The sequence below is a fragment of the Perca fluviatilis genome, chromosome 18 (assembly GCF_010015445.1).
Source record: "Perca fluviatilis chromosome 18, GENO_Pfluv_1.0, whole genome shotgun sequence".
NCBI classification, from domain to species: domain Eukaryota; kingdom Metazoa; phylum Chordata; class Actinopteri; order Perciformes; family Percidae; genus Perca; species Perca fluviatilis.
Genome location: NC_053129.1, coordinates 31091828 through 31117527, shown reverse-complemented (window position 1 = coordinate 31117527; position 25700 = coordinate 31091828). Strand labels below are relative to the sequence as shown.

The 25700-nt window shown below is 43.8% G+C and overlaps 3 protein-coding genes across 3 annotated transcripts in view; 2 read left to right on the top strand and 1 right to left on the bottom strand.

Moving 5' to 3' along the window:
* Positions 1-4421, top strand: part of aig1 (androgen-induced 1 (H. sapiens)) — a 35248-nt gene extending 30827 nt beyond the window's left edge. Inside the window, exon 6 of the mRNA XM_039781431.1 lies at positions 4120-4421. Within this exon, the coding sequence (XP_039637365.1) occupies positions 4120-4139 (20 nt within the window). The 3' untranslated portion in view covers positions 4140-4421. The remainder of the gene's footprint in view (positions 1-4119) is intronic.
* Positions 4422-11003: 6582 nt separating this feature from the next.
* Positions 11004-13783, bottom strand: adat2 (adenosine deaminase tRNA specific 2). The gene is made up of 6 exons (XM_039781430.1): positions 13498-13783; positions 12718-12822; positions 12158-12308; positions 11928-12034; positions 11506-11578; positions 11004-11158 (listed from the first exon to the last, which is right to left on the bottom strand). Exons 1-6 carry the CDS (start codon positions 13591-13593, stop codon positions 11130-11132), a joined length of 561 nt encoding a protein of 186 aa, XP_039637364.1. The 5' UTR covers positions 13594-13783; the 3' UTR covers positions 11004-11129.
* Positions 13784-14023: 240 nt separating this feature from the next.
* On the top strand, positions 14024-24066 carry pex3 (peroxisomal biogenesis factor 3). The gene is made up of 12 exons (XM_039781429.1): positions 14024-14370; positions 15293-15424; positions 15850-15931; positions 16745-16788; positions 17971-18092; positions 18836-18902; positions 19038-19092; positions 20285-20423; positions 20517-20587; positions 20665-20787; positions 22411-22507; positions 23539-24066. The coding sequence occupies exons 1-12, from the start codon at positions 14298-14300 to the stop codon at positions 23620-23622; spliced, it is 1089 nt and encodes a 362-aa protein (XP_039637363.1). The 5' UTR covers positions 14024-14297; the 3' UTR covers positions 23623-24066.
* Positions 24067-25700: the final 1634 nt, after the last annotated feature.

Below are 25700 nucleotides of genomic sequence, written 5' to 3'. Positions count from 1 at the left end.
GGTCAGGTAGACAGGTAGACCACGACACACACTGGGTCAGGTAGACAGGTAGACCACGACACACACTGGGTCAGGTAGACCACGACACACACTGGGTCAGGTAGACCAATGACACACACTGGGTCAGGTAGACCACGACACACACTGGGTCAGGTAGACCACGACACACACTGGGTCAGGTAGACCACGACACACACTGGGTCAGTTAGACGAAGACACAAACTGGGTCAGGTAGACCACGACACACACTGGGTCAGGTAGACGAAGACACAAACTGGGTCAGGTAGACCACGACACACACTGGGTCAGGTAGACGACGACACACACTGGGTCAGGTAGACCACGACACACACTGGGTCAGGTAGACGATGACACACACTGGGTCAGGTAGACCACGACACACACTGGGTCAGGTAGACCACGACACACACTGGGTCAGGTAGACAGGTAGACCACGTCACACACTGGGTCAGGTAGACGACGACACACACTGGGTCAGGTAGACGACGACACACACTGGGTCAGATAGACAGGTAGACAACGACACACACTGGGTCAGGTAGACCACGACACACACTGGGTCAGGTAGACAGGTAGACAACGACACACACTGGGTCAGGTAGACCACGACACACACTGGGTCAGGTAGACGACGACACACACTGGGTCAGGTAGACAGGTAGACAACGACACACACTGAGACAGGTAGACGACGACACACACTGGGTCAGGTAGACAGGTAGACGACGACACACACTGGGTCAGGTAGACAGGTAGACAACGACACACACTGGGTCAGGTAGACGACAACACACTGGGTCAGGTAGACAGGTAGACAACGACACACATACTGGGTCAGGTAGACAGGTAGACGACGACACACACTGGGTCAGGTAGACAGGTAGACAACGACACACATACTGGGTCAGGTAGACAGGTAGACGACGACACACACTGGGTCAGGTAGACAGGTAGACAACGACACACATACTGGGTCAGGTAGACAGGTAGACGACGACACACACTGGGTCAGGTAGACAGGTAGACAACGACACACACTGGGTCAGGTAGACAGGTAGACAACGACACACACTGGGTCAGGTAGACCACGACACACACTGGGTCAGGTAGACAGGTAGACAACGACACACACTGGGTCGGTAGACCCTGACACACACACTGGGTAGGTAGACGGAGCGAACACCACACACACTGGGTCAGGTAGACAGGTAGACAACGACACACACTGGGTCAGGTAGACAGGTAGACAACGACACACACTGGGTCAGGTAGACCACGACACACACTGGGTCAGGTAGACAGGTAGACAACGACACACACTGTAACACACACACACTGGGTATAGACAGGACACACACACACTGGGTCAGGTAGACAGGTAGACGACGACACACACTGGGTCAGGTAGACAACGACACACACTGGGTCAGGTAGACAGGTAGACGACGACACACACTGGGTCAGGTAGACAGGTAGACAACGACACACACTGGGTCAGGTAGACAGGTAGACGACGACACACACTGGGTCAGGTAGACAACGACACACACTGGGTCAGGTAGACAGGTAACGACACACACTGGGTCAGGTAGACCACGACACACACTGGGTCAGGTAGACAGGTAGACGACGACACACACTGGGTCAGGTAGACAGTTAGACCACGACACACACTGGGTCAGGTAGACCACGACACACACTGGGTCAGGTAGACAGGTAGACAACGACACACACTGGGTCAGGTAGACAGGTAGACGACGACACACACTGGGTCAGGTAGACAGGTAGACCACGACAACACACTGGGTCAGGTAGACAGGTAGACCACGACACACACTGGGTCAGGTAGACCACGACACACACTGGGTCAGGTAGACAGGTAGACGACGACACACACTGGGTCAGGTAGACAGGTAGACGACGACACACACTGGGTCAGGTAGACAGGTAGACAACGACACGCACTGGGAAGTGAAAAAGTGAAAAATAGCATGACGAGAGGCAACGGGCCAAGATTATTAGAGATGAGAGATAAGATGAGCCTTAATTGTGTCCTAGAGGAGAAATTCATCTTGGGCATTCGAGTGAAAACGAAATGGCGACACATCGCGCATAAACACACAATAAACATACAGTTCACCTACATAGAAACATAACCATACATTATCTCATCCCATGCTTCAATGAACCTCTAATAAACCACACACATTACCCCCCCGATTGTGTTACAGTATCTCTCTGCAACTGACATATGTATGAGGCTAAAGCAAACAAATTAAAATGCTGTCGAACTGTGGCCGGTTAGCTCAGTTGGTAGAGCAGGCGCACAAATCTAGAGGTTTATTCCTCGACGCAGAGGGTCCAGGGCTTTCAAGTCCGACCTGTGACGCTGTCCTGCATGTCTTCCCCCTCCCTCTCCCCTTTCACATCTGAGCCGTCCTGTCTATTAAAGGTGGAAATGCCCCAAAAAAATAAACAAATGCTGTTGAACTCTTATTTAATTGTAAAAAAATGGTAAACATTGTGCTGTAAAAATGGTTCTAAAGATGTTCATAGCATATTGTTCAACATAAAATGAAAGTTCTGAGTCACATGAATCTGCACGTAAATATCTGAAAGCATGCAGGGAGCGATTTGTAAGAGCAGAATGTTTTTTTTAAGCGACTGAGTGCAGATACGAGAGCAAGTGTGAGAGGAAATGTGGGACCTGATGTTTATCATCCATCAAAATGTCTCCCATATAATATATAAACCTTGTTATACCACTTAAATGAAGTTATGATTCAACTAGAAGGACACTCGGTGAGTCCGCGCCCTATCTCGCTACCTCAACGAAAGTATACATTCATTTACCCATGCACCCCGGGATCCGTTTTCCGTGTCCCATGCTACACCCTTCCACCAAGTTTCACTAGAATCAGGCCTGTAGTTTTTCACAGACAGACGAACCAACCAACAAACCGAACCGAAAGCATATGTCCCGTTGAAAGCACGTTAACCGAAAAGCTACTAAAACTACTCGATAGCTCAGAATCTGGCAAAAAAAAAAAAAAACTGAAATGGATGGCGGAGGGCAGATTTCGAAGCGATGTGCACGAAATTTAGGATGTCCGCTAAACAAAAATTCTGAAGTCCCATCTTTGCTTTCAGACTGAAGAAAGGAAGCCGGAATCTGGCTGACAAGTTCAACATGAACTTTTCTTAGATTGGTTGGTCAGTCTGAAAAGTATTAAAAAGCAGAAACGGACAAGGCATCTGCCGAGAGGCCGCCTCCCTCTTTCCCAGTCTCTCTCACATACACACACAGACAAGTCTGTATTACTATCTTTGTGGGGACATATCATTGACATAATGCATTCCCTAGCCCCTTACCCTAACCTTAACCATAACCTAATTCTAACCCTAATCCTAAAACCAAGTCTTAACCCTCAAACAGCCCTTTAAACTCGTGGGGTCCAGCATTTTGGTCCCCACGAGGCTGTGCAGACCCCACAAGTACACTGTAGTCCCCGGTTTTTGGACCCCACGAATATATTAAAACAGGTACACACACACACACACACACACACACACACACACACACACACACACACACACACACACACACACACACACACACACACACACACACACACTGCCCCATCCATCTGACCCACCAGGGAGAGAAAATCTGTTTGACTTTTTCTCTAGTTTGACTCCACTTAAGATAAAACACGCACGCACACACACACACACACACACACACACACACACACACACACACACACACACACACACACACACACACACACACACACACACCCCAACCATATACACACATACATACACACACAGTGAAGCAGTGAGCAGGGAGAGAAATGCCTTTTTAAAATGTAGCCAATCCTCTTGACAGCTTTTTCCAGCTCTCTGTCACCATGGAAACCCAAACTCAAAGCACAATTTGATACATGAAATGAACACACACACACACACACACACACACACACACACACACACACACACACACACACACACACACACACACACACACACACACACCTGCCTTCTGACCTTGTGACTCCACAAAGTTCACCCTCCTTTCTTTCCACTTTGTTTCAGAAAAGGTCAAAGGTGAGTGATCTCCTCTCGACCGTGGGGGGGAGGGAGGGGGGGGGCGGGCGCAGGAGTCGGACAGAAGAGGACGAGTAGCGCCCCACCCCCGGCCCACCTCCCACCCAGGACAGCACAAGAAACGACAAACAAGCGACCTCTGGCGGAAGTGGAGAAGACCATTTACCCTTTTGAACTATACCCAATAACGTAGAAAACCATCCGTTAAATGTAAATCTAGAGGAAAAGGTGACCAATGAAGTCCACACTTTGTGTGTGTGTGTGTGTGTGTGTGTGTGTGTGTGTGTGTGTGTGGGGTAGGGCAGGCATGTGCGCATGCGGCGTGTCTTCCAGTGGCAAAAACTAAGCAACTGTCTGACTTTGTTATGTGGACAAAACACTCAAACACCAACATACTACACACACACGCACACGCACGCACGCACACACACACACACACACACACACACACACACACACACACACACACACACACACACACACACACACACTAACTCACTATCAGTATTTGTAATCTGCTTTTCTGGTATGAACTTCTTATCAAAGTGAATGAATTCCTTCATCAGCTACAACAAAACAACCGAACGTTAATAATGTGTTAAGCAGCGTTCTTATTATTCATCTCGTGAGTCACACTACACACTACATGTTGGTACAAAAATCAATAAAGCTCCAGTTGCTGTTCCCCAGCTCAACGTCCTCTTAATATCATTAAGGAGACGTTATCAAAGGTTTTTTTTTACGTTCTCGGCAGTGTTTCTTTTCGCCCAGCTCAAATGTTCAACGTGTGTTTCCCTGTTTGTTGTGTATGTAGTATTTTTTCCAAGTAGTTTTAAAATGTCATTTAAAATGTACTTGATTACGTTTTGAGTGAAGTGTTGTATTTCACTACGTTACAAATCCCATCCGTTAGGGAGTGTAAAAAATAAATAAAACAAAACTTTGACTAACGAAAACCGAAAGGAAGAAAAGAATTGTGCCCGGAACCGCTACGGCGAGGAATGGTCAGCACCGAGGCTGCCTACCAGGCGCCAAGTCTTTCTGTAGGAGAACCGCTACGGCGAGGAATGGTCAGCACCGAGGCTGCCTACCAGGCGCCAAGTCTTTCTGTAGGAGAACCGCTACGGCGAGGAATGGTCAGCACCGAGGCTGCATACCAGGCGCCAAGTCTTTCTGTAGGAGAACCGCTACGGCGAGGAATGATCAGCACCGAGGCTGCCTACCAGGCGCCAAGTCTTTCTGTAGGAGAACCGCTACGGCGAGGAATGGTCAGCACCGAGGCTGCATACCAGGCGCCAAGTCTTTCTGTAGGAGAACCGCTTCCGGCGCGGGAATGGTCAGCACCGGGGCTGCCTACGCAGGCGCCAAGTCTTTCTGTAGGAGAACCGCTCGGCGAGGAATGATCAGCACCGAGGCTGCCTACAGGCGCCAAGTTTTCTTTTAGTGACGACAAATGGATGGATGATACACACACACAATAATAACCATACACACACATAATAATACATACACACACACACACACACACACACACACACACACACACACACACACACACACACACACACACACACACACACACACACACACACACACACAGTGAAGCGGTGAGCAGGGAGAGAAATGCCTTTTTAAAATGTAGCCAATCCTCTTGACTGCTTTTTCCAGCTCTCTGTCACCATGGAAACCCAAACTCAAAGCACAGTTAGATACATGAAATGAACACACACAAAACAAACACACACACACACACACACACACACACACACACACACACACACACACACACACACATATAGTGGGACCGTGTTACAGTAGTGGACACACTGGGAGTAAATAAAGCAGAGTGTAGAACAGAATGGAGGTAGTTGTCCAGTTGGCCAGAGGCCTGTACTACGAAGCAAGATTTGGGTGTGAAAGAAAAATAGAAATGAAGAAATGAAGGAAAGGGGATGAGAAATGAACACTGGGGGAGGCAGGACATAAGCAGGAACAGAAAGGAGAGAGGGACAATGTAAAAGATGGAAATAAAAGAGTAAAGGAAGCAAAACCGGAAGTAGAAGATGGGTGAAAATCATACCGACCATTAAAGAAATAATGATTAGGCTAAAGGAGGGAAGAAAAAAGCAAGCAAGGAAGGAAGTAATCAAAGAGGGAAATAGTCAAAGAAAAAGAAACCGATACGATAAACTACTGAAAGAAAAGAAAGGAGGAGGAAGATAACAAAAAAGATGGAAGAAAAGGGTAAAGTAGAAAGAGTGGGACAAGAAAAAGACCCTATAAGTGTGTCACTAGGCACCGCTGAGCGTTTGATTCCTCCCCCAGCGCTGAGCACAAGGGTGGAGCCAGACACCATTTCAGTTGGTTTCCCTTTTAGACTAAAGGTTCAAATGTGAAACCACAAAACACATCAACGCAACACTTCCTGTTTGAACACAAACTGAACCCTCCTCTTCCTCTTCCTCTTTTAACAGAAACCTGTTTCCCTCGTTTGGGTACGGAAATAACACAAGCAAACGCACACTTAATTTACACATTGGCAGTGTTGTTGCTTCACCTTTACACAAGATGACATCTCATATTACACTGCTGATTTTTGGAGATTGTGTGTGTGTGTGTGTGTGTGTTACTGTGAGTCTGGAAAGGAAAATTTGACACAACAGTTAACAGCTGCACTGCACTGCTCTGTGTGTGTGTGTGTGTGTGTGTGTGTGTGTGTGTGTGTGTGTGTGTGTGTGCGCGCATGCGTGTGTTCTGTTTAACTATATTTGTGGGGTCCAAAGACTGGGAGTCAAGTATGTGGGGTCCCAACAGCTTTAATGAACCGTACTGGACCCCACCAGTTTAAAGGGTGTTTGGGTTTCGAATTGAGGATTATAGATTAGAATTGAGGTAGGGTTAAGGTTAGGATTTAGTTGTGATGGTTAGGTTAAGTAAGGTTAAGGTTAGGCAATTAGTTGTGATGGTTAAGGTTAGAGTAAGGGTTAAGGTTAGACATTTAGTGGTGATGGTTAAGGTTAGAGTAAGGGTTAAGGTTAGGCATTTAGTGGTGATGGTTAAGGTTAGAGTAAGGGTTAAGGTTAGGCATTTAGTTGTGATGGTTAAGGTGAGGGTAAGGGTTAAGGTTAGGCATTTAGTTGTGATGGTTAAGGTTAAGGGTAAGGTCGGTCGGCATTTAGTTGTGATGGTTACGTGAGGGTAAGGTCGGTTAGGGGTAAAGGTTAGGTAGGGTAAGGGTTAAGGTTAGGCATTTAGTTGTGATGGTTAAGGTGAGATGGGGTTAAGGTTAGGCATTTAGTTGTGATGGTTAAGGTGAGGGTAAGGGTTAAGGTTAGGCATTTAGTTGTGATGGTTAAGGTTAGGGTAAGGGTTAAGGTTAGGCATTTAGTGGTGATGGTTAAGGTTAGAGTAAGGGTTAAGGTTAGGGTAAGGGTTAAGGTTAGACATTTAGTTGTGATGGTTAAGGTTAGAGTAAGGGGATAGGGAATGCATTATGTCAATGACGGGTCCCCACAAAGATAGTGCCATGAACCTGTGTGTGTGTGTGTGTGTGTTACTGTCAGTTTGGAAAGGAGAATTTGACACAACGGTTAACAGCTAACTGCTCTGTGTGTGTGTGTGTGTGTGTGTGTGTGTGTGTGTGTGTGTGTGTGTGTGTGGTCTCTTCATTAACACGTCAACTCCTCCACTCTGAGGTGACACATTAAAACATTCTGGAAGATTCTGCGCTGCATTCATTAGCATAGATTTCCATGCTAACGAGCAGAGAGGAGCTGGACTCGCGTGTCAGTCGGAATAAAACCACTTTTTAATGTTTTTGTATTTGTGATAAATCTGTGATTTAATAACAGTCCTTAGAAAACGATGGGTTTATGTGAACTGGATGTACTGAAAGCTGCTTCACACGGGACAATGTCATGCTTGTTTTGCAAGGAGGATGAATGTGCATGTGTTTTACATGTCTGCATAAAGAGGAAGATAAAAGAGGAAGTATAAAAGAAAAAAACTGATATGGTGAAACATTATAGAAAGGGAGGAAGGGAGGGAGCTAGGGAGGAAGAAATGTGGAAGGGAGGAAGGAAGGAATCAGGAAGGAAATAAGGAAGGAAGGGAGGAAGGAATGAGGGAGGGAGGAAGGAAGGAATCAGGAAGAAAGGAAGGAAAGAAGGAAGGAAGGAAGAAAGGAATGAGGAAGGACGGACGGAAGGAATGAGGAAGGGAGGGAGGAAGGAAGGAATCAGGAAGAAAGGAAGGAAGGGAGGAAGGAAAGAAGGAAGAAAGGAATCAGGAAGGAAGGGAGGGAGGAATGAGGGAGGGAGCTAGAGAGGGAGGAAGGAAGGAATGTGGAAGGAAGGAAGGAAGAAAGGAATGAGGAAGGAAGGAAGAAAGGAATGAGGAAGGAAGTAAGGAATCAGGAAGGGAAGGAATGAGGAAGGAAGGGAGGAAGGAAGGAAGAAAGGAAGGAAGGGAGGAAGGAATGAGGGAGGGAGGAAGGAAGGAATGAGGAAGGAAGGAATGAGGGAGGGAGGGAGGGAGGAATCAGGAAGGGAGGAAGGAGGGAAAAAATGTAAATGATCGGCAATTGGAAAAGAACCAAAGAAGGTAAAATGCCTGCCAATGAAAGAAAGAAAACAGGAAGGAGGAAAGGAAATAAGATGAAGGAAGGAGAGGGGAAGCAAAGAGTAAAAAGGGAAGTAGAAAAAGGTAAGAAAACAGGAGGGAATGAAGGGAATAAGAAAGAAGGAAGGAATAACAGATCCAGAAAGGGAGGAGTGCGGGATGTATAAGAAAAATCGAAGGAAGGAAGGAAGGAAGGAAGAAAGGGGATCTGAAATCAACACTGGAGGAAGGCAGGAAATAAGCAGGAAAGAAGGGAAGAAGAGAGGGAAGATGTAAAAGAATACAAACACAAGACCGCAAGAAGCCACTAAAAGATGGAAAGAAAAGAGGAAAGGAAGACAAAGAAAGTAGAAAATGGGTAAAATAAATCAACCAAGTAAAGATCAAAGAAGGGAAGAAAAAAGGGAAGTAATGAAAGTAATGAAGGAGGGAAACTGTAACACAAACAACGATAGGATAGTCCTCTGAAAGAAGGAAAGTAAAAGGTGAGGTAAAGATAAAAAGATGGAGGAAGGCAAGAAGCACAGAACAAAGAATGAAGAACATAAGGAAGGAAGGAAGGAAGCAGGAAGGAAGGAAGTGGTGAAGGGAGGAAGGAAGGAAGAAAGGAAGGAAGTTGCCAGCCACTAAAAGCAGGACTGAAGAAAAGAGAAAGGCTGTTTACCTAAAAAAAGACAAAGTGAGAAAGAGTTTCAAAAAAGTCTTCTTGGCTTTGTTGGAAAAAACAGCAGGACATCTGAAAACACACACACACACACACACACACACACACACACACACACACACACCACACACACACGTGCACGCACACACACACCACAGATGTACCCACGCACTCACTCAGCACACTTTCTCCGACACTCCGCACACACACACACACACTCTCTGCAAGCATTTACACACATGCAGTTATTTCAAACCCTCCTAGCTGCAGACACTGTGAACACACACACACACACACACACACACACACACACACTCTGCTATTCACCACAGTATGTGTGTGTGTGTCTGAGAGGAAGTGAAAGGACAGAGAGTCTGAATTGTGTCAGCGTGTGTGTGGGTTATATGAGCAGTTGTGAAGGTCACTCCTGTTGAGAAGCGCTGCTACACACACACACACACACACACACACACACACACACACACACACACACACACACACACACACACACACAGTTTCGTTCTCAGAAAAATGAGACAGGAAGTGGTGTATTTAAATGTGAAATGTGTGGTGATGAACAGTCAACAGTTAAACTTGGCTGACAAGCAAAAGGCTTCAACAGCATGAGATTCAATACAATGTTGCATTCATCATGTTAAACACACAGATTAGTCATGTTGATAATTTTCATAACTTTGTTTTGATTGCAGCTTTTCTACGAGGTGATGAAAGTACAGACTTATACACAAGATGACACAGAGTTGTAGTACAAGATGTGAGTTGTAGTTCAAGATGACACAGTTGTAGTTCAAGATGACAGAGTTGTAGTTCAAGATGACACAGAGTTGTAGTTTAAGATGACAGAGTTGTAGTTTAAGATGACACAGAGTTGTAGTTAAAGATGGCAGTTGTAGTTCAAGATGGCAGTTGTAGTTCAAGATGACACAGTTGTAGTTCAAAATGACAGAGTTGTAGTTCAAGATGACACAGAGCTGTAATTCAAGATGACAGAGTTGTAGTTTAAGATGACAGAGTTGTAGTTCAAGATGGCAGTTGTAGTTCAAGATGACACAGTTGTAGTTCAAGATGACACAGTTGTAGTTCAAGATGACAGAGTTGTAGTTCAAGATGACACAGTTGTAGTTCAAGATGACACAGTTGTAGTTCAAGATGACACAGTTGTAGTTCAAGATGACAGAGTTGTAGTTCAAGATGACACAGTTGTAGTTCATGAACAGCAGATGTTTTGGAGGTTTATCGCTCGAAAGTGACAGAAGTTTTAATTTTTTAAATGTCTTTTCCTTAGAGAAGGGTAACACTTGAAGGTATCTACATAAGGGTGACATGACACTGTCATGAACACATGAACCCTAACCCGTCATGACAAAAAACAAATGACACTTACTGACAGAAGCGTTATGTCATAGCGTTTATGACACGTTCATGACAGTGTCATGTCACTCTTATGTAGATACCTTCAAGTAAAGTGTAGCCGAGAGAAGTTAGCTGGTTTACTGCGCTCCCTGCTGGCACACTGCTGGAAAAGCAACTATTGTTTTGAGGAAGTCTGTATGAAACACACATTCACTTATTTCCAATGTCATTTATTCCATTACAAAAATAACCAAAAGGTTGTAGTAGTCAGGTAAATACAAGCAATATAAAAAAACTAATATTCAACTGAGTTTTTCCCCCCGGGAAACTCAGAGGAAAGTCAGTCCTTCCTCGTTTTAGGTTTCGGGGCTGAAAGAGATAGAAAGCACAGTACTGTTAGAGAGAGGGAAAACAGAAAGAAAGAAATGATTCAAAGAAAACAAAGAACAGTTAATATAAGCAATGCAGTGAAAAAAAGAAGATAATAGTAAAGATATGAAGTAGAAAGGATGAAAAGAGGTGCGATTAACAAGGAGAGAAAAGTCACATAACAGTCAAGTAAGAAAAAAAGTCACAAATGAGAATCAAAAGTTATAAAGTGTAAGAGAAGAGGAGAAAAAAAGATGAGGAGAGACGGGATATAATTGATAAAAGAGGAAAGGAGAAAAAAAAAATAGCAAATTTATAAAAAGAGATTCAATGGAGTTTCTGATCACCGTTTGGATTCTCCTGTTTGTAGAACGTCTTCAGCATCTCGACAGCTTCTTCTGCTCTGTGACCTGAAACACACTACGCACACACGCACACGCACACGCACACACGCACACACACACACACACACACACACACACACACACACACACACACACACACACACACACACACACACACACAATGAGGCCAAAAGTATGTAGACACCCAAATGTGATAGTTGAACATCTGCTGCTTTAACTGGCCTCCACTCTTCTGTGAAGGTTTTCCACAGACATCAACAAACACACAAATCAAAAATGGCAGCTAAACAAACCAGACAAGACACCAGGGACAAACACACACACACACACACACACACACACACACACACACACACACACACACAGACACAGACACAGACACAGACACAGACACAGACACACACCTTGAACGTGGTCCCGGTCTGAGGTAAGTCTGCAGAGGAAACGTCCAGAACGGAGCCGCAGCCTCCAAACCGCTCGTTCCTGCAGCCGTACACCACCACCGGGATGTCTGACAGCTGGTGAAGGAACAACAGCTAACACACACGCACACGCACACGCACACACACACACACACACACACACACACACACACACACACACACACACACACACACAGGTTGGGGGAGGATACTGAGCAGGCGCAGGGCTGCAGCACACATGATGCATGGCTCCACGGTGACGTACAGGGCCGTTCGCTCGCACACGCTGCTCGCATCCAGGTTGCCGTGGCGACACCAGTCCCGGAGCTGATCCAGGGCCACCATCTCAGCGTGGCGAGTAGCCTAATACACACACACACACACACACACACACACACACACACACACACACACACACACACACACACACACACACAGACACACACAATTGAACACAGAGGAACATAGCTTATAACTTTGAGCTGGATGAAGATAATGCCAAACTCCCTGTACATTTTTCTTTAGGTTTTAACAATGAATGTATTTGCTGGATAAAATGTCTACTATGTAGAAATTGGTAGTGAAATATGAAGTTATTGTGGAAGTTTTTTGGTGCCTTTAACGGCTTGCGTTTTGCCTAAAATGACGAACCAACAAACAACAGAAATGTTATTCGATGTTATTCTGCGCTGATCTGCATGTTTAGTAAACTGACAAACTGTCCTGTCTTCAACCGAAGACAGGACACGCTTCAATTTTTTTTTTTTCATACATTTTTGGTCTCGTTGACTTCGTTCCGCCCCTTGCCCACGACTTGGTCGTCGTAGACCATCAGACATCCGACCGGCACCTCTCCGTTCTCCAGAGCGTCTTTGGCCTGCAGGAGAACATTCAAAAGCATGTCAACGTGCAGCACAGTGTTTCCTCTATGTTGATTTTGTAGTGGCGGCCCGCCATGGCAGAATTTGTGCCGCCACGGTATCAGAAATAGGACAGACGTTGCCTTTTAAATTATCCTGCCGACATAATGCACCAACACATCTATGAATATGTAGTAGATTAGGGCTGCAACTAATTATTATTATAAATTATTCTGTTAATAACCTTTTTTTTCATTCACTGCTTTTGTTTATTTGCTTGTTTGTTATTAACTTGATTTTGTCCTTTTTGTGTGTTTTTTTGCAATTGCACACATGTTTTGCACTGTTGCAGTGTTTATTGCACATAATAATGTGTCATTACTTAGGAAAGGCAAATATTTGGATCTTTTCCATTAATAATTGAATGCTTATTTATCATCTGCAAGTCATGTAACATGATCGTTTCTGGATATATTTCTGACGGATTTTTAGACTTGTTGGGCGACAAATCAAGAAAAGCTACAGTAAAAGTTCAATAACATAACAAAACCGTTAGTTAAAGCATGCTGCAGCCCTCCGGAAAAAATGATCTCAAATTAATAAGTGGCAGGACATTCCTTTCACGGCCTACATTGAATGCATACTTTACAATTATATAAAACTAAAAGACGTTAAGTGAACGACTGACTCACCATGTCAAAGGCGCTGGCCATCCACCTCTCAATTTCCTCTTCACTCGGATAGAAACTCTTCGCCGAATCAGCTTTACGGCCCTCCTCTGTTCCCATGGCAAGGCTATTACTTAACTCTTCTCAACAAAAGTCATACTATTCGCGTACGGCGAGGCTTTCGCAGCTTACCTCTTCACTTTTTTTGTTACAATTTCGCCCGTTGCACTTTACTTATCACGCACTTACACTGGGGAAGATAATATTGGACGGACCAGTTTCAGACATGACCAATCAGCTCCCCGATAGCGCTGCGCATCCCCACGTTCATGCTGACGTTTTTGATGCGTCAAGCTGCCTACTATTGGCCCAATGTAAACCGGAAATTAAAGGATTTTGCATGTAAAATAAAAGCTTAATTTCATGAAGTCTAGTTCCAGCATTTAAACATGCCTCCAAGTTTTAGGGAGCTGTCCTCATCTTTATTATGTATTAATTAGTTTTATTTATTTATTCATATTCTGTCTTTTCGAGTATATTGTACAGCACGGTTATGTTATTTCCGACAGAGTCTGTATACATGACCCACTTACGTCTAAAGCGCAATTATTGTTTTATTTTGAAATCGACAACCGGAAACTATCCTGTTCGCTCTACCTACCTTAACTGACATACTTTGGCACCTTTGACAGATAGCATGGTAGCAAGGAGTTGCTAACTAGCCGAAAGTCCTTAGATAACATGTCCGTAAACTAGTCAGCACAAAGGTAAAAGTACGGAGTTTTTTTTGCAGCTGTAGTTTGCGAACCCCTCACTGTCCCATTATGTTTTCATCAGTCTGGAATTTTGTTAAACGCCACAAAAGGAAATTTATTTTCACCGGAGCTGTAGTTGGAGGTACGATATACTGTCTATGGGTACGACTGGCGTCCATGTTAGCTTCTGAGCTAGCTAATAACTTTAGCAACACGCCGGACTGCACTTAAAAATCTTGATGTTTTATATTGTTTTATTTACCGGTACTAGTTAATGCTTTTAAAAATATTTCCAGAAAGCTTGTACGAATCGAGCAGTATGTGTTTACAGTTCGGCATACGTATTATATTATATTCTTTAATAAACCGCATCATTTCCAACATACAGGTAACGTTAACTGTTCCGAGACAACCAACCAGGTAACGTTACAACGTTACTTTAATGGACATTTTTTTTAAATAAAAATTAACGCTGCGTAATGTGTTGTTTGTATACCGCGTGAAAAAGGCTTTCAGTGGTGGTATTTAGTTAGTTCTATTGGATTTGAGACTTTGCAAATGAGCAAGACTTCTTTAAATTGCCAGGAAATTGAATGAGGTTTTGCGTGACGTTCAATCCATGCATTTGAATGCTACATGTTAGCATATTAGGGCTGCACGGTATTAGGGACATATGCGATGACGTTGTTAATATCGCCGTAACGATATTACTTGCGACAAATAAACCGATATTAAAATTGATTCAATTCTGCCTTTCTGCTGCTGTTACATTAGTATATTTCTGCTTAAATGCAACAAGTTGCTTGTTGAATAAAAAAAAAAAAACTGAAAGGAAATTATTTTCGACATTATTTTATTGAGCTGAACACAGAAGGCACCATAAAAAAAAATGTATCAATAGTCTCTATTCAACTAACTATAACAATTTATTTTGTGATGTGTTTATTGCGCAAGTTGATATTGCGACGCGATGAAGCCCTAATATTGTGCAGCCCTAATATTATTAACTTCTCGCTAAGCTCCTCGATGTAAGTTATTAATAAATATTTGTTGGTGACCCCCAGGAGTGTACTTTCTGGGTAAATATGCCCAGAAGAAGATCAGAGATATCCAGGAGAAAGAGGCGACGGAGTACATCGCTCAGGCCAGACGACAGTTCCACTTTGAAAGCAACCAGAGAACCTGCAACATGACCGGTGATGACTTCACACTTCTGAATAATAATCCTTTAGAAATCCTTTTCACTGTTTCCTTCAGGATTTATTTTTTTCAGCAGTGGGGGCAGGTCTGTCCGAACAACTTCACACGTTTATTTCACACGTCATCAATGTATCATTAAACACAATTTCATTAGGTACAACGATCATATATAAGCCGCGTGAAATGGGGAACCCCAAATAAGCTACTAAAAGCTTTTTAGATCATTTAAAAGCTAACCGCGACTACATTGTGCGTCTGCCCTATTTCTGATACCGTGGTGGCAGAAACTTTGCCATGGCGGGCCGCCACTACAAAATCAACATAGAGGAAACACCTTTTAGTTCTCCCCCCTCCTCCCCCCAACATGAGGCTTGATCTTTGCTTTTTTGATGTGACTGTTCATACTGTATGTGTGTTGCAGTGCTGTCCATGCTCCCTCCACTGAAAGAAGCCATCGTCAATCAACTAAATTCAGAAAGCCTCACTGCACTGCTCAAGGCTAAGTGAGTAGATGTGTCTTTTACTTTCAGATTTAATAGTTCAAACGATTCCTAATCCACTCATAGGCACAAGTCTACACATTCTTACATGTTTAGTGCTAAGGTAGTGTAGATTTTGCTTCTATACTAATTATGGCTGCACGACATGAGGGAAATATGCGTTAAGGTTTTTTTTTATTTTGCGATAATATAGTCCAAAGTCAATATCTGCCTAGGAAATCTTCTGGTCTTAATCTGCATTGCTATCTGTGCTCGTTGTGAATACGCAGGCCACGAGAAGTAATTAGTCGTTTTATTTTATTTTTTGTTGGCTCACTTTTACACACGACATGCTATGTGGCAACAAAGGATTCCAGTCACTACGCTAAGCTAAGCTAGCGGCGGCGCTGCCGGACTAAGACAATGCAGGCACTGAGACAAAAATGCGTTTGCCCACCTACCTCCATCTAGGGGAGATGGTGAATAACCCTATTTCAAAAAACAGTGGCGTGTTCCTTTAAAGAAGAAAAAGAAAATCGCAACACTGAATTCTATCGAATTGCAATACTTCTAGAATCGCAATAAATGAAAATCGCAATACAAATTGAATCGGCAGCCATCTATCGTGAAAGAATCGAATCGGGACAAAAGTCCCAGCCCTAGTATTGATTATTTAACACAAATGTGCCACTGTGTCGTCATTTTTAGATGTTTTTGTGTACCAAACTTCCATGTTGAAGTGTTACTTTACTGTATGTAGTGACGGTAAAGTGCAATTGGACTCACGCATTAAACAAACAAGTGGTCTCGCTTTTCTTCTTTCCCATCGTCTCACAGACCGGCCAACAAGCTGGAAATCTGGGAAGATTTAAAGATCATCAGTAAGTACACACAGTCGTAACAAATTGGTTGTAAATAATCCCTCTTAAAGTGCTCGTATTATGCTTTTTGACTTTTTCTCCTTTACTTTATTGTGTTATATATCTTCTTTGTGCACGTTATAGGTTTACAAAGTGAAAAACCCAAAGTCCCCCCCAAAGGGACTTACCATCTCCAACAGAAAACACTGTTCACCAACTGCTCCAAACAGCTCTATTGTAGTCCAGCCTTTACTTCAGAGACAGACGTGGTCACTTTGGAACACACGATATAATGCTCGCCTAGCTGCTAGCGTGGCACACCCTCATACTCTGCTTCTGACTGGCTAGTAGTCCTTACCTAGGTACTGTCAGGGAACACCCTCATACTCTGCTTCTGACTGGCTAGTAGTCCTTACCTAGGTACTGTCAGGGCACGCCCTCATACTCTGCTTCTGACTGGCTAGTAGTCCTTACCTAGGTCCTGTCAGGGCGCACTCATACTCTGCTTCTGACTGGCTAGTAGTCCTTACCTAGCTACTGTCACTCGCCTACGCAACTTGCTTCTGACTGGCTAGTAGTCTTTACCTAGGTACTGTCAGGGCACGCCTCATACTCTGCTTCTGACTGGCTAGTAGTCCTTACACTAGCTACTGTCAGGGCACGCCCCCTACTCTGCTTCTGACTGGCTAGTAGTCCTTACCTAGGTACTGTCAGGGCACGCCCTCATACTCTGCTTCTGACTGGCTAGTAGTCCTTACCTAGGTACTGTCAGGGCACGCCCTCCTACTGTGCTTCTGACTGGCTAGTAGTCCTTACCTAGGTACTGTCAGGGCACACCCTCATACTCTGCTTCTGACTGGCTAGTAGCTACTGTGCATGTGCGACTCCCAACAAAGATGGAACAGAAGTGAGATGTCTCACTCTGTAGCTAAAACGGAGAGCTCAACACACAGGGTGAGAAGAGGAGCTGCAGCAATATGCAGTACAACAAAAATCAGGTGTTTTTTGAAAATTAAACCACATAAACCTATTCTGGTATAACCTCTAAATACAATTATGAACCTGAAAATGAGCATAATATGAGCACTTTAAATACTTGGCTGCACAAAAACCCAATCATTTTTTCATACATTTTTTGTTAAGTTTTTCATTTGAGATTAGAAGTCCAACATTTTGATCAGAAGCGTGTGAAACTTTGTTCAGGTTTCACTCGCACCATCGTGGGGGTTTACAGCACCTGCATGCTGGTGGTTCTACTCCGGGTCCAGTTGAACATCATAGGAGGATACCTGTACCTCGACAACTCTGTAGGCAAGAACACCGCGGTGAGGAACACAGCACTTACACGCTCCTTTCACCTTCACAACCAGTAAGATCACAGTATCAACTTTGACGCAGCACTGTTAGTTTCTGCTGTTCACGTAATTGGAGTTAAAGGTGCCGTAGGTAGGATTGTGAAGATCCAGGACTTAGCCAAACAATCTGAACATCGACAACTTCTCAGTCCCTCCCCCTTTCTGCTAAAGCCCAAAACAGTCTCCTAAGCCCCTCCCCCCACAAGGGAGAATGAATGTGCATGAGCAGCTGTAGGTGGAGCCAGAGGAGCTGGATTCTTTTTTAAATGACCTGCTTCATGTAGGTCTACTGGAACATAGGGTCAGTTTCAGCAAATATGACAGAAAGTTAGTTTTATAAGGCTACTACTGCTTAAGTGTAAAACTGCTGACATATTTTTGTTTATGTAAATATTCACATGAGAGAGTTCCACTGCTGGGACACATTATTTCAGTCTTATAATACAGTCCACCGTTTCAGAGTGTCCTGTAATTGCTTTGACTTGTTCCATAAGATCCAGAAGTGTTAACCAATGGAGCATCAGATAAGTAAAGAAGGGCTGATTTATGTTCACGTGTACGAGTGCAGGATGAGGTCACTGTAAAATATTTGCCTTGTTTTCAAAAAGTGAACTTGTTCATGTCACAGTGTTCTTTAATGTTTCAAAGTTGTTTTCGGGTTGAGATTGGAACTGAAGGAATGTCTTTTTATTTATTTATTTTTTTTCTCCCAGACGCCTCTGGCTCCCCCAGACGTCCAGCAGCAGTACCTGTCCAGTATCCAACATCTACTGGGAGACGGTAGGATGGACACACACACACACACACACACACACACACACACACACACACACACACACACACACACATCTCATAAGAGCACACCATTGTTTACCTGTTAATCCTTATTTGTGTCCACTCTCTGTCTGTCTCCAGGTTTGACAGAGTTGATGACAGTAGTGAAGAAAGCAGTACAGAACTCACTGGGAGGGTGAGTGTCTGTAACTACTGATTATTTGCGTTTCTATTATATTTTTGGTAAATCTTTTTTTATTTATTTTCAAAACAATAAAATGTCAGCAAATGATGCCGTCAGGATTATGTCATATCTCGCGATGAGAGCCACTTATAAAGTCCTTTTTAGTCATTGTTAAAGAAGACAGAAAAACACTTCTTCGGCCGGTACACTCCGAGCTTCCAGAACGATAGCCGTCAGTCAAGGTAACCTAAGGTGGTCCGTGTGGGTGAGATCGCCCTGAAAGTGACCAATCATGGGAGGGCCAGTGCTTTCTTGGTTCCCGCCCCCAAAATGTCAAAAGTCTGTTTCATTTGAGCGAGCAGAAATCAACGCGAGAGCAGAGTTTACCTGCGAGAGCGTGTATGTCCTCTAGCACTCCCAAGCAGACACTCTGTGCGCGTGCCGCTTAGTTTTATATACACGCAGGGGCCATTCGTTCCTTCTCCCTATGGTTTGTTTCACGCTCGCAGCCACCTGTACAACTCTTGATTGTTAAATTGGTGCGCAAAGAGTAATATCTGCAAATGTGAAATGACATACATACATACATACATACATACATACATACATACATACATACATACATACATACGTACATAATTGATCCCCAAGGGGTAATTCAAGGTCCCAGTAGCTTAAAGACAACACACGCAACATACACATACATTATAAAAAGGATGATAAAATAACAAATCCACATTAATAATATGGACAATAAAAGAAAAGATACTAAATAAATATCCACATGAATGTACTGAGGGATGTATAAGCATGAGATGCTTGCAGTGACAGGGCAGGGACTGACCCTGTGATTCAGTCTGCATGGTAAGGTGCTCCAATAGTGCAAGGACAAAGTCTAGAGACCAGCATTAAATATGGACAATATAAGAGAATAATGTAGACATAGTAATAAATAAACTATAGCAGTGCAAGGATAAAGGATCAAGACAGCATTAAATATGGGCATTATAAGGGAATACAGTAGACCGTAGGATAGACACAAATCAACAGTATTTTTCATATCATATTATTCATCATTTGCTCGTGTGCACGTTTTATCGCGTTGTGACACATGACATATTCCTGACGGCGTAGAAAATAGGCCAAGCCTCACCGGTTTGTCCTTTTTTGCCTAATAAGTGACTTTTAAATGATTCCTTTCCAGTGTGTCTCTGAAGCAGAGCCTGTCTCTGCTGGAGTTGGAGCAGCAGCTGAGCTGGATCAGGGCGGAGGTGGAGGCCGGCTCCGAGCGCCCGATGTCCTGGTACATGCTCGCCGACGACGAGAACGCGCTCTCTGACCAGGTCGCTGCACACATACCACACACAGAGTGTACGATACACAGCACAGGTAAAGCATCTGCGTCTTCAACAAATATCATCCTCTCTTCTCTGCAGGCGTGCGGGCTGACAGAAAATGATGTTGGGACCATCCGACTGTTAAACGAGACTAGAGACATGTTGGACAGGTAAAAGCCACGCCTGTGTGTGTGTGTGTGTGTGTGTGTGTTTTCTGTGATTCTGATGTGTTTATTTGGGACTCCAGTCCAGACTTCACCACTGTCCTCAACGCCAGTTTCAACCGGGGTTTCTCTCGTCTTCTCGACAACCTGGCCGAGTTCTTCCGCGCGCCTCCCTGTGACTCCGCCCCCAGCTCTGCTCCTGACAGGTCAGCTGCTCCACTGACTGAAATGTTTTCATTTTTTTTTTTTTTTCCCCCAGATACATTTATATGCCATTGTCTTTAGTCATATGAACCACTAATAGTTTGACTGATTGCAGGGTTTCTGCTGGTGTCTTTTAGGCCTTAGAAAGTCTCAAATGTGCTATAGTATTGTGTTCTAGGTCTTAAGTAATTGTAACAGGTCTTAAAGCTATAGTGCGTAGTTTCTGTCGCCCCCAATTCTAAGTAATAACAACAAACACTGTCGGCGCAACCACATTAGATATTATCAGCCGATATTAGGCATTTTCCAAACTATTGTTATCGGCATTTATAATGGCCGATAAATGAATATACTTTTTTTTTTTTTAAATGGACGAAACACCCTTCAACCATGTTATGAAGGTTGCCGTTGCATAGTTTGTCCACCAGGGGGCGCTCTACAGCGTCCCTGTTGGCAACACTCTTTGAATTTATTTTTTTTGTTATTGTGTTTTTGTTCATAAATACAAGTTCATAAATAAGTCTATATTTTTATACATTTTATTTATCAGAACTTTAATATATTTTGATGTTCCTCTGTTCTGTTGTGACAATAAAACAGTTTATTAACAACATTTAATTAAATGAATAACAAGTTTATTTCTAAACTGCATTATCATATTATTTTAGTGAGGACTCATAAATAACTAATGTTGGGGAAATCTGTTTATGTTCATGGTACGCATTTCTGGATTTTAAATATTTTTTTAAATATATATCGGAATATTGGATTTTTTAATCATCAAATATTTGTATCGATATCGGCCTTAAAAATCCTTTAACGGTCGGGCTCTAGTTCACGTGATACAAGCCTTCCGTGATCGCACACCGCCCCCACCCCCACTCCCCCTCCTCCACACAGCCGCTAGTAACCAAGGAGGACACGGAGGATTAAAAAAACATGATGGACTCTTCAGAAGAGGTCGTTATCTTCACTCAAGCTTCTGCGCTGGAAAGTCATCGGATGCCCCAATCTTGTGAACATAGTCATACTGAGAAACCCAGAGAGAGTTGTGTGGAGCTGATAGTCTTAATTAGCTTTGTAGCGACTCATCTGGCAACGGCTTGAATGTAACGGATGTTCATTAATATCAAAAAGTTACGCACTAAAGCTTTAATTTTCCTACATCAATGTAATGCTACCTATAATGGTCATTGAAATGCTCTGCAGCGCTTTAGAATGTGTTTTTTTTAATTTATTTATTCTGTGGTGTTATTAATTATTTTTGTCTAATATATAAATATAGTTTGCTGTAGATGAGACCAACATGCAACTTATATTGCAGCCAATCTACAGTAGACACCAGTCCTATAATGTCAATGAGGAAATCTGGGGATTGTTTCAGACAATGTTTCCGGACATCTGACTTTGTTTTTGATGTCTTAAATTTCATTCATAATGGTCTTTAAAAAAAAAAATCTTAAATTTGACTTGGTGAAACCTGTAGAAACCCTGGATTGTCTCAGGAGTTATACAAAGGAATAGATGCTGCCTCTTTTGGAACAGAAAGTTTGTTAGTCCAGACACAAACCTCCGTGTTGACTCTGAGCCTCTGCTTGACTCCTTTTTTGTTTCCGTCTGTCCAGCTTGTCTGCGGTCAGTCTGCCGCTGGCGAAGATCATCCCCATCGTCAACGGTCAGATCAACACCATCTGCAGCGAGACTCCCAGCCACTTTGTTCAGGTGAAACCAGGCGTCAGTCTCTCGCAGAACACAAACTTCACACAGGAGAACCGGAGAAACCTACGTCATATCAGTGACATTACTTTAGTACGGGACACTGGCTTTTCACCTCTTCATATTTCCATCTTGTGTCCTTGCATTAAAAGATGGCCAAATATAGCCTGACAAGCCAGACCCACATCCAGATGTTGGGTCTGGGAACTCACCATTGACAGAGCTCAATCCGAGTGGCGGGGTAAATGGTTGTCTTTCAAATTCTCTCTGCACGCAATAGAATAGCGCTACAACCAGGCCGGGCAACGCTAGTTGAGAGATTCAACTTTTGCCGTATCCGGTCGGCAAAACTCCGAACACATCTTACTTTTTTAAAGAATGATTTCAGTGCCGTTCTTTTCTCAAAGAAAAGCTGAACTCCCAAGTCTTCCAGAAGACCGCTGTTCCCAGCAGCAGCAGCAGCAGCCATAAGCCCCGCCCACCGACTCTATACACGATGTGATTGGCCTGACCAAAATTTGGTTTTTCCAGCTCATAAGCCAACGGAGAGTGCCTAGACTGACCCTGGCTGCAAATAAATTTGCTGCCGCTAGGATGCGTCTAGATTTCTAGGCTAGGCCAAATACTCAATCGACTAAATTTTAAAGCCAAGTACACTTGTTGTTAATTGTTCACTGGTCAGTCAGCCACAACGGATGGATGGATGGATGGATGGATGGATGGATGGATGGATGGATGGATGGATGGATGGATGGATGGATGGATGGATGGATGGATGGATGGATGGATGGATGGATGATGGATGGATGGATGGATGGATGGATGGATGGATGGATGGATGGATGGATGGATGGATGGATGGATGGAAGGCAGAAAATACCACAAAATATCAAGAAATGTCCGACAACTTTCAGTTCCTTTTTTGTAATAAATAAAAGAAAGGGAGCATCTTTTAAAGCACAGAACCGGTCCAATCAGAATAAATATGACCCCCCCCCCCCCGTAAGTGTCTATAACTTTGTGTCCGTGTCTCTCAGGAGCTGCTGATGAACGACCAGGTGAAGGAGTTTGCGGCCAACGTCTACGAGAGCTTCAGCACGCCACAGGAGCTGCAGAAATAATGGAGGAGGAGGAGAGGAGGAGGAGGGGAATCCAAGAGGAAGAAAAGCAGGATGTGCACAGAAATGATACCTAAGCCCCTGGACTGTTCATCCCTCCGTCCTTTCTGTGAGACACCTTTTCTCCTCCAAATCCCCCGCAGACGTTTCGCTCGGCGCCGGTGCTGATTCGCGGCAGAAGTGTCCACGTCGAAGCAGTGGCGGGAGCGGCCATGTTCCCTCCTGTGAACGGAGCCGTGATGGATTATTGAGCTGGCGGAGGGACAAGACACTCGCAATCACAGCAGAGGCCTGTGCTTAACCCTAGGACCACTGCATCCTGGGAATTGGAGTCTCATTTAACCTGGTCCTGTTGTTTTATTCACCCTTAAAGGTGCCGTAGGTAGGATTGCGAAGATCCAGGACTTAGCCAACAAATTTGAACATCGACAACTTCTCAGTCCCCCCCCCCCCACAAGGGAGAATGAATGTGCATGAGCAGTGATTGACACTCAGTTAGACACCCCCCCCCCTGGCCCTGATTGGTGCATCTGAACAGGGAGCGTGTATTTTTGCAAATCTCACTACAGGCTGTAGGTGGAGCCAGAGGACCCGGATGTTTTTTTTAATGACCTGCTTCATGTAGTTCTACTGGAACATAGGGTCAGTTTCAGCAGATATGACAGAAAGTTAGTTTTATAAGTCTTACATACTGCACCTTTTTAAGAGGTGGGAAACGTTTAGGAACAAACACACAGAGACTGTCGGAGAAAGTGTGGTGAAGGATCGCTCCCCAAACGAGATGATTCTGAAACGTCGTCAGTTTATTATGTTTACATTACACATTTTAGGATTATTTCCCCCTTTTCTACCAGCAGTGGTGAGTGTTTTTAAGTCTGTTTACATTCCAGCTGTTCCTCTGCACCAGAGGTGTGTAGTCCAGGTGCCAGAAAGTAGAACTCCTGTCCAGCAGCTGTCCCAACCATCACTAAACCAGCTCCTCTACCAGGTAGATGAGCTCGTTAGTGAAAACACCTGTTCTAGATGTAGAGGCAGATCCAAAAACATGGCAGGATTTTTACTTTCTGGCACCTGGACTATACACCTCTGCTCTGCACCGTGGCTGTCTTTGGACAGCAGAAGGGTTTCCTTTTTTCTTCTCTTTTTCTTCTCACAAATGAATCCAGGTGGTACAGGGATGTGTTGGACCGATGTGGGCTGATGCCTATACAACAATTTACATGCACACCAATATTCCACTAGTATTCCCGATTTGATGCAGGTCATGTAAACAGCATATTCCGGTTGGATATTCCGATTATGGCCTTTTTCCGAATATAGCATTTTCCCATTAAGACATGTGGGATATTCTGGTATTATTCAGGTTTAGAGGCATTCTTTGCACATGTATGCAGCGCGTCTCAATCTGGGTTTTTACCGCGGTTTACGGCCTCTTGCCTGTTTACGGCTCACGGTCAGCTCTGTGCGTTGCTGTGGTTTCTGTGCACAAACCAACCAGCCAGCAGTTTGCAGGGCTGCAGACCCGATAAGAAGGAGAAACACAGCTACTTTTAAACATGCTTTTGACATCTTAACTCGTTTTATGTAATCGTAGTTCAACTCTTCTCACTCTCTCCTTACGCTCAGAAAAGTAATTTCTTATCTTGTAAATTTGGCGGCATTTAAGTCCAGCAGAATTCAAACATCATTGCGAGATGGGATTCTCATTCTCTGTGTGCCGAGGAGAGCGCCTCGGCACGCAAAGTCAAAGAGAACCCACACTTCTTTTAGGTTATTCTGGACTGGAGCTGGGCAATATATTAATATTATATCGATAACGTGATATGAGAGTAGATATCGTCTTAGATTTTGGATATCGTAATATGGCACAGATGGGTTTTAAAGGCTGCATTACAGTAAAGTGATGTCCTTTTCTGAACTTACCAGACTGATGTAACTGTTGTATTTTTTGCCTTTACCCACTTAGTCATTATATCCACATTACTGATGATTTATCAGAAATCTCATTATGTAAATATTTTGTGAAAGCACCAATAGTCAACACTACAATATCGTTGCGGTATCGATATCGAGGTATTTGA

Bases quoted from the DNA above. Each gene is read 5' to 3' on its own strand.
- adat2 (XM_039781430.1), bottom strand. From the start codon at position 13,593: ATGGGAACAGAGGAGGGCCGTAAAGCTGATTCGGCGAAGAGTTTCTAT. The intron at 12,823-13,497 runs GTGAGTCAGTCG...GTTCTCCTGCAG, and splicing joins TGGCCAGCGCCTTTGACATG to GCCAAAGACGCTCTGGAGAA. The intron at 11,579-11,927 runs GTGTGTGTCTGT...GTGTGTGCGTAG, and splicing joins AGACCGGGACCACGTTCAAG to TGTGTTTCAGGTCACAGAGC.
- pex3 (XM_039781429.1), top strand. From the start codon at position 14,298: ATGTTTTCATCAGTCTGGAATTTTGTTAAACGCCACAAAAGGAAATTT. The intron at 14,371-15,292 runs GTACGATATACT...GGTGACCCCCAG, and splicing joins CACCGGAGCTGTAGTTGGAG to GAGTGTACTTTCTGGGTAAA. The intron at 22,508-23,538 runs GTGAAACCAGGC...CGTGTCTCTCAG, and splicing joins CTCCCAGCCACTTTGTTCAG to GAGCTGCTGATGAACGACCA.